The sequence below is a fragment of the Vitis vinifera genome, chromosome 10, assembly GCF_030704535.1.
Source record: "Vitis vinifera cultivar Pinot Noir 40024 chromosome 10, ASM3070453v1".
Taxonomy (NCBI): domain Eukaryota; kingdom Viridiplantae; phylum Streptophyta; class Magnoliopsida; order Vitales; family Vitaceae; genus Vitis; species Vitis vinifera.
Window position 1 is genome coordinate 5371536 of NC_081814.1, and position 9377 is coordinate 5380912.

General features: G+C 36.7%; 1 protein-coding gene across 2 annotated transcripts; it reads left to right on the top strand.

Moving 5' to 3' along the window:
- Window positions 1–2677: 2677 nt before the first annotated feature.
- Window positions 2678–8930, top strand: LOC100250311 (PAP-specific phosphatase HAL2-like). Of its 2 annotated transcripts, XR_009466751.1 has the most exons (4): window positions 2678–4047; window positions 6974–7661; window positions 7959–8314; window positions 8620–8930. XR_009466751.1 is itself a non-coding variant. In XM_059740163.1 (3 exons), exons 1-3 carry the CDS (start codon window positions 3669–3671, stop codon window positions 8260–8262), a joined length of 1371 nt encoding a protein of 456 aa, XP_059596146.1. In that variant the 5' UTR covers window positions 2687–3668; the 3' UTR covers window positions 8263–8930. The 2 variants fall into 2 exon arrangements, 1 of the variants encoding a protein (XP_059596146.1); XM_059740163.1 differs by having other exon boundaries at window positions 2687–4047; window positions 7959–8930.
- Window positions 8931–9377: the final 447 nt, after the last annotated feature.

Below are 9377 nucleotides of genomic sequence, written 5' to 3' on the forward strand. Positions count from 1 at the left end.
AATCAACAAGTGGTATTAGAGTCTGGTCACCTGTTTGACAGGTGAGCTAGCATTGTGTGTGAATGGTGAAGGCCTGGAGCGTTGCCAAGTCAACTAACAGAGACGGTAGGCTATCACCAACGAAATTAATTTGGCAACAAAAATAAAATTCCTCGACATTAAATATTGACTGGGACAAATTTTATTTTTTTGTGACAAAATTTTTTACTTTTGTCGATAAAATATTTCGTTGGAAAACACCTTCAGTGACAAAAATTTATTTCATCAAGGAAAACCTTTGACCACGAAATAAGATTTTTGTTACGAAACTTTTAGCGACGAGTCTAGAGCGACAAACAAGGCACGAAAGAATTTTCGTTGGGGAATGTTTTTGTAAACGAAATTTAGACTTTCAGTGACAAAATATTTTATCGTTGAAAGTCAATTTTCTTGTAGTGATTTAAGCTTTGAATATTTATTAAAAGATTAAAAATAGTAAGACAAATTAGACTAAACCTCTGTTCCACTCTAAACTAGATTATTAATATAGGCCTATAAACTCTAGGAGATCGGAATTTAGATTTTTTCAAAAAGAAAACTCGTGAATTTTTAAAAAGTAATCTATCATGTTCTAGCATGTTCGAGGCAAGCGCTCGAGCACACTTGCCCACCCCTCAAGTGTCACCTGTTTTTTCAAAACACTAATTTTTGCAATTTTAGTGACTGTATTCTACACTTGAATGAGATTCCTGGTATTTTTACAAATTTGACCTCAGATCCCACTATTACCATTAATATCTAGATTTTAATATTTTATCCTCTTTTCTTTTTCCTACTGATAGTGCGTTAGAATTGATAGGCACAACATTTAACCACATGTTGGAAATCAAAGTTAACAACAGTAGAAAGAGTGGATGAAATTCGGATTCTCATTCTTCGTTCTCCTTTGTTTGCATTCAAAATAATTCGGCAAATTTGTAGAACTGCTTGTAGCAACATCCAACCCTTAAGGCAGCATCCAGCCCAAGCTACATAGAATGGCTTTGGCCTCAGGACCTGGATGTGATTTTGATTCCACTAAAATTCAAGTACGACTTCAATGTCACCAAATATAACTAATTTCTCGTTATAGTCAGTCTCATAGCTCCATGTCTCAAACAATGGGAGAATTGTACTCATAACATAATTTTATCCATATGTATGTCATGGACTTCAGACCAATTTGCAATCCTAAAAAACTTACTTCTTCCTAAATAAAATACAATCAATCAAGTATTTTCATACGCAAAAGGATCAAGAGAGATGGGTCTCGCCATCTTCTTTCTTGGTAGCATGGATGATGGTTTGACATAGGAGTGCTTATCATTGTTCTTTGATCTTTACCATCTTGTAAACTTTATCATTAAATTCCATGGACAACTTATGTCAAAAAGATGATCAACTTGATTAAGAAAACTTCCCAAGTTTCGATTTGTATTCATCATTCAAAAATAGAAATTGTGTAGTTTCAGATTGTGTTTGATTTTCCAAAATAGAAATAATAACGATTTATTTGGCTCTTCGACTTTTTTTAAAAAAATTTCATCAATATTTTGTTGTTGTAAATAAACAGAAGGAACTGAACCAAGACCCTTTTCTTTCTCTCAGTGAAGAGACTGCATTTCACTTGTGATGACAACTATTGATATAAAGTTCTATATAGTTTATGGGTTCGAAGCCACTCATTTTCAAATCTTCAATCATTTCCCCTTCTCCACTTTCTGAGAATCTTGAGTATGAATTTGAAATTTTCTTTTAAATCCCAAATTCAAGTACTCAACAGAAGTTTTGGTTCTCTGATTGGGAGAAGAATCCATATTCCAGCATGTGAAAGCCAAAGATTGCAGCATCCACCAATTGCAAAACTTGCACGCATCCATAGTAATCCAAATATTTGGCACAAAAGCATAGAAAAAAGTAGTGAAAATTTTAATAAATTCAGACTTTCATCTCCCTTCAAACTTAGAAATCCCAAATATTTTCCTCTTTTTCTTTTTTTTCTTTTTTTAACAAACATAGTATATAGATATTTTACGGATATCGAATAAGGGGAAAAAGTTGTAGAGATTATATAAATTCGATTTCTTTGTACTTTTGTAGACGCGTTTTAAAATTGTGAAGTATCAAATCGGAGAGTATCTATATGATTTGGTAAGGACTCGTTTCTGGTTGTGGAGCTAGATGACAGCTTGCTTATCTCATGCTGACTCTAGCCTAACCTGTGGATTAAGATTCAATAATTTCATCAAGATGGCGACAGAAATTGTGAAGCAGAAGGAAGGAAAAGATTGGATAGCTGCCGCTTACATTTTGCTTCAAGCCGTTATTCCACCTACTGATACGATTCATTTCACTAGTGCATTTATGATTCATCACCTAAGAATTCATTTTTTGAGTGCTTTCTTTGTGAGGAATAGCATGCTGGTTGAATTCCAGGCCCTGCTATGGGACCCAGAAAGGCACCTGGATTGTTTAACATGAAGCTCGTGTTACCAAGGTTGCGACAATGTCGAGTTCTTACCATAGGCCCTATGTCATGTCTTATTACACAAATGGAAGTGGATTGTTATGTATCAGTGTATTTTTTGGGGTAAAGTAAGGAGTTTGAGGTCAATAAATATGGTTTTCTACAATGGAGGACTTCTTTGATTGATGTAGAATTTGAGCATTTTTCACCTAGGGTTTCCTTGTCTTCCAGTATCCAAAGTTTCAAAAAGGGCGGCCTGCCTTCTTTTTCACCCCAATTTCTTAGCGAAACCTATCAGCATGTGCCCAGAGTTTCCCTCAAGTGAAGAGGATTGATAGCATCCCAGAGCCTTCTTGCAGATAAGATCTAAAACTCTTTTTTATGAGGGTAGACCCAAACACAGAAAAAGGCCCAGTCACCCAGCACTTTATTCCCTTGTCCTAATAGAATTTCACCATCAGCCTGTTGCAGGTTCCGGTATCTAATGCTCTCTATTTGCTTTCATTGAAAGTAGTCGAGGGCTAAATTTTCCAAGTGGGCTGTGCTATCAGATTAGTGTTTATCTGTTGCATTACAAATAATATCATAATATTTAATCATTATGATCTTGATCATTATCATCTTGATTTATCTCCCTGGTCCATAGGAACATGTAGGGATAGATCGAAGATGAATTATGATCATGAATTTGATACCTATACGTCCTCATGAGATAATCATTACGTCAAAATATCACACATGAATTCTACAATCTGAACAATACTGGGCCAATGTGAAATATGAATGACATGAGTGTGAACCCTGTCCCTGGCTTATGAAAGCCACAAATCTCATATACAATTGTAGTAATGACCTAATAATGACTTGTTTTCAATAATATCTGTAATTTACTCAAAAATGGCAGTAAGGTTCAAAAGGAATGGACAACCCAAGTGGCAGGAGGCCTATAAAAATTAACCCATGGGAGCCCAACTTCAATTCGCCATTGATTACAGAGCTCTGTGTTTATTCCTAGGGCAGTTGCTCCTTCTAATGAACGTTCACAGATACATAGGCACACAGGAGTTAGAGGTCTGAGGGGCCTAATCATTCTCACATATTTGTCTTTTTCCCACGTCACCCAAAGGCGCATAATCCAAATCAGAAGCAAGTCAGAGGGAGAGGGAAGGAGAGTCCATTGAGAATGCCTATATCTTGTGCAAGCTTTGCTGCTAAAGTCCCACATGTCTTCGGTGAGAGAAAAAGGAATAACAGCAGCTTCACCCCCACCCATGTAGGAGGTTTCTTCCTGTTCTTCAATCTCCACAATAGAAGCCGCAATATCCCTTCCCAAAACATTGCTTCTGTCTCTAATCACACCCACTCTTGTTTGACAATGGAGGGCCAGTACCAGACGACGGTTGCATGCCCAGAAGCAGACAAGTATCGCAAAGAATTGGATGTTGCTGTCAGAGCTATTCAGATGGCATGTTCTCTCTGTCAGAGAGTGCAGGAAAGTTTGATTTCTAAGACCAATAGTCAGATTCAATCCAAGGATGACAATTCTCCGGTCACTATTGCAGGTAATTCTCTTACTGTTTTACTGTTTCTTCGTTTTCTAGAATTGGGTTCTTGTTAATTGTGCCAATTTTGATTTATCTTTGCTGGTTATGTTTAAATTCCTCAAAATGTTTGTTGTTTCATGTGGGTGTGGTTCGTAGAGCTGGCTCTATCGATTGACACCATTAGACTCACTAGCTTTACCATCTTTTCCTGGATGGGTCTTTGACATTGTTGCTCTGGGATAGTACATATTTTGTTAACTTCCTTTGTAACCCCTTTAGTTGCTGAGAAACTGGTGGAGGAGAGAAGAAAGTGAAATTAGAACAATTAATTTTCCTCATAGGAGTCTGATATCAAAGACAACTTGAAATTTATCTTCATTTTCCTCTGTTACTCAGTATTTCTTGGTCCCAGGCACAATGTAAGATATAAATTTGGACTAGAAATTTAATTATGGCAAATAAAGATAGGGAGCAAAGCAAACATTCACTTTCTTGAGGATTGTGATTGAGTTGATGAGGATGATTTTTGAATGGAAGTAATGTAAGAAGAGAGTTACAAGTATAGGAATCCTTAGCCACCCATGTATCTTCGGATTAGATATGATGCTGACTGCTAGTTCCTCAGTCCTCACAAGATGGTAGCACAATATAATTGGAAGGTGCAATGGCAAAAGTTTCAACCAATGTTGAAACAACTTTTCTTTAGTGTTTTTCCCTCTCTGGATATTTAGGGATTTTTCTCTGTATTGAGATTCTCCACACATAGAGTTCTGTCCTGGGTGCCTATGATCTATCCACAGAGAAGCACCCAAATAGTTTGGGGTTTTGCAAAAATTTCCCAATTATACCAGCACCCAAATAGTTTAGAATAGAATGGTTATTTATTTTATGAAACATGTTGACCTTGGGTTTAAATTTTCTCTTGTTTCGGTTGACTGCTCTTGGTGTTGTGGAGGAATTCGGACCTGAATTCGACATTTTTTTTCTTTGTAGATCATGTTTTCTTTTTTTTTCTTTTTTCCTGAAACAACATCACTAAAATTTTTCATTATTCTTGACCATATGAACTAAAAGAAATTAACTTAGGTCCTATATGAGTGTTTGGGGATTGCATCTTTTGCAGAATGGAGTTTTCTGATGTCACTTAACTGTTTTTATTATTACCAGTTTACCACCTTCCTCTTAACATCCTAGGTTAGACATTGCGAACATTTCTACCTTTGAGCTTCATAAATTATGAAATGAAATACATGTCAAAGACCAGGTAGGACAATTGTTAAAAGGGTTCTTTCAGCATAGAACTATACTGTTGCTCATTTGCTAGTGAAAAGAATTTCATATTTTGAGGTGCAAGGGTAAGACTTTTGCTGGTGATATTGGGAAGCACATAGTTTGGGGTTTTGCAAAGAATTGAATGCTTTACTCTGCGGTTACCACAGGCGAAAAGGGTCTTGATGCCTTTTTAGGCTTATAAAGAATCTAATTACTTAAAATGTAACACTTTGCTCATCCTGTTGTGAGAGCAAAAAGGGCAAATTTACAAAGCAGTGGCTAAAGAAGCATATATGCACATGCCAATTTCTAGTATGTAATTAATAGCTCAATTTCTTTTCTTCACTCTAATGACTTAAATGTTCTTGCCATCATGACTGCTTTCCTGTCAAACTTTTTGCATATTCTGATATATAAAAAGCTAGAATTAGCAAAAACATAATAGATTCTAGATAATACTATGCGGTGATGTAAAATAGTTAAAATTTGAAGTGAACTATTATCACAAAGAGTATCTTGTGTATCATTTCCAGTTTGAAAGTGAAATCCATGACAAGATAGTAATGACACAAGTGCCTAAAATTGATCAAGATAGACTCTCATACCCAACTTGAAGCAAGGTCTTAGTTTTTATGGCCATATTGTCTGAGATTTAATCTCTAGGCACCCATGCTGCACTTACATAACTTGAGCCTACTTGCTAATCACTTTTCAACCTGTGCTAGACAATATTTAGACGATGAGAAAGCTGAAATACTTTGGAAGCTTAAAAGAATGCAAATATATCGATACAGCTCTAAGATAATTAAAGCCTACTTGCTAGTCACTTTTTTAACCTATGCTAGACAATAAGAAAGCTCAAGGGAAGGATGAGAATACCCTTGGAAGCTTAAAAGAATGCAAATGTATTGCATTAATGAACTTTACAAGGATTGAATGGTTACAAATCTTTTTGTCCCAAGGGAAGGTCTTTCCTTTTAAAAGCACCCTTCTTGCAATGTCTACACTATATAAAACATCTAAATTTTTTTTTTTTTTGGAGTACTTAGATACTCTGTTTCTTATATTATTCTAGAATATTCTACACAATTCCACACTATTCCAGAGCTTTCCACTCTATTCCACAATCTTGTACCCAATTCTTGGATGGCCCACAGAACTCTGGCATCCTCTAGCAAGCTCTAAAAAATGCCCTCAACGGTTCATAGAATCTTCTTTCCCCAGTCGTCTGTGCAGAGCTTGACGATATTGCATGTTCAGAATTGGTTCTGTTCTTAAGTCATTTAATTCATTTTTAAGCATATGTGCTCTATTTTTGCCTACTCATGTGTCCTGTTTCACATGTTGAAATGAATAAGCAAAAGTGGAGTTGAAATGGATGCACCGTTTTGCTTTATTCTTACTTTGCTTTTGTTAACACTTCAATTTAAAGCATAAACATGTTTACTTGCACATAATTAGGTATAGCCTTGATCAAATGGCTAGATTGTTTTTGGGGCAATATGTTATCTTTCTAATATTTCCTGATGATTTTTTAATCTCAGTGTTATTTTCCAATTCTTAGTTTTTGATAAGTAGAGTTTAATTTAGTTTTTCTCATTGGAATATGACAATAATAATATTTCATTCCATTCTGGATTGGCTTATTCTCTTGATGCCATCATGTAAACAGATTGGAGTGTCCAAGCAACTGTCAGCTGGCTACTCTCCAAGTGTTTTGGGAGTAGAAATGTATCCATAATGGCTGAAGAAGATGTTCAAAATATCTCCAAGGCAGGTACAGCAGGACTCCTAGAAGCTGTGGTGAAAACTGTGAATGAATGTCTAGCTGATGCACCTCGATTTGGATTAATAGGTCCAGAAATGGTCCTTGGGACAAAAGAGGTTCTTGAGGCCATCAGTCGATGCAACTCAGAAGGGGGCCAGACTGGAAGATTTTGGGTGCTTGACCCTGTTGATGGCACATTAGGCTTTGTACGTGGGGATCAATATGCCATTGCCTTGGCATTGATAGAGGATGGAGAAGTGGTGCTTGGAGTTCTTGGGTGTCCTAATTACCCAATGAAGAAGGAATGGTTGAGCTACCATCACCGCTACTATAGGATTATATCCAAGTTGACTCCACCGACATCTGATTCTTGGGATAAAGGTTGTGTAATTTATGCTAGGAGAGGCAGTGGCAAGGCTTGGATGCAGCCATTACTCAATGGAAATAAGAAGCTTGAATGGCCAAACTCTGCTAGGCCAGTTCAAGTGTCCTCCATTGATAATCCAGCATTGGCAACCTTCTGTGAGCCAGTTGAGAAGGCAAATTCAAGCCATTCCTTCACAACAGGACTGGCTCACAGCGTAGGGCTTAGGTCTGTATTTTTTCCATTCCACTATTTTTTTTCAGGGTTTCTACTCTTTCATATACATTTCATTCAGGCTCCCAGACAAATTGGTAACCAGGATCGAATTTAGATTCGCCTACATTTTTCTTCCAGTCTTGTTACAAATTATTCAATTCTGATCTATGGATTCCTGTTGGAACAGTGCAAATACTTGAATGACAACCAATGATAATGAAAATGGCAGATAGAAGATAATTAAAAGAAGAAATGGAAAACAGAAACACATGTGTTCATTGAGTAGTTTCTTTTCCGTTTCAACTGCAGGAAGCAACCGTTACGTGTATACAGCATGGTGAAGTATGCAGCCATAGCCCGTGGTGATGCAGAGATTTTTATGAAGTTTGCAAGAGCTGGCTACAAGGAAAAGATATGGGATCATGCAGCTGGGGTTGCTATCATACAAGAGGCTGGTGGCATGGTAACTGATGCCGGAGGGCGTCCATTGGACTTCTCAAAGGGAATATACTTAGAAGGTCTTGATCGGGGAATAATTGCTTGTTCTGGAGCCAAATTACATGACAAGATTATTATGGCTGTTGATGCTAGCTGGAACTCCTCTAGTCTATGAGGTACTGCTGTACATCACCAATAAGAGCAGAAGATACTCAAATTTAGGCAAAGTAAGGAAACTTTTCTTGTTCATTTCTCATTCTGCATTTGAAGGCCATAAAAAATTTAAAAAAAAATTGAATTAAAAAAAAAAAAATCAGTGAGCTTCAGTGATAACTGGTTTTTGATGACCATAAAGAAATGAGGTCTTTCTATTTTGATTTGCATGCCATTGAGAATTAGTTCTGTTTTATTTTGCAACAACTTTTTTTTAGTAAAAGCAAATTTGAACAATTACTTTTCAAATGTTCACTGAAGCGATTCACTTTCATTGAATTACACAACTGTTAACCCTGAACTGCCATAATATTTTCAGCTTGATCTCCCGTTTCTGGAATGGCAAACTGGATTGCAGGGAACACAAATTGCTTCAAAGGAGTTGCTGAAAGAAAGCAACTGGTAAATCTAGCAGTGTTAGAGAATCTTTGACTGTGAATATCAGGTGTGGATGGCTTACTAGTCTGCTGATTGTAGAAATATCGCCATGGTCTGTTTCATCTTGTAAATGATCCTTCACTTGGGATTCCTTTCATAGCTTAAGAGTGTACGGAAGTCACAGATGCTTGATTTTTCATCAATGGCATGTATCTTTTGCAATATAGTTAATATTTACGAGGATCAGAGTCACCTACTCATATGTATTTACATCTCTGATTAATGCATGGAAGAATTAGTGTGAAGTTTGAGGTGAAACCATCCATACAAAGTGCAAGCCTAATCTTTGAAAGCCAATCAGCATCAGTCTTACCTTCCCTGAAATATTGTTGAATCACATAGTTCCATTGTAGGTTAGGCAAAAGAACTTTCTAATCTTGAATGGCTTGAACATTATTGAGTTGGCCCTTAAATAATGTAGAATGCTGCTGTTGAATTTATATTCACATTGAGATGGTGGAACCCCCTCTCCCCATATAATTCTAAGTAGTTGGAGGGTGGCATCAAACTCTGCCGATGGTGGTACCAAAACCCATTAACCTCTGCCATTCATCCTCATGAATAATCTCCTGAATCTTGTCATCTCGAATGCAAAAACAGAGAGTGCAAAGAATTTGATGCAGGTTGTTTACAGAGGAA

Bases quoted from the DNA above. Each gene is read 5' to 3' on its own strand.
- LOC100250311 (XM_059740163.1), top strand. From the start codon at position 3,669: ATGCCTATATCTTGTGCAAGCTTTGCTGCTAAAGTCCCACATGTCTTC. The intron at 4,048-6,973 runs GTAATTCTCTTA...TCATGTAAACAG, and splicing joins TTCTCCGGTCACTATTGCAG to ATTGGAGTGTCCAAGCAACT. The intron at 7,662-7,958 runs GTCTGTATTTTT...TTTCAACTGCAG, and splicing joins GCTCACAGCGTAGGGCTTAG to GAAGCAACCGTTACGTGTAT.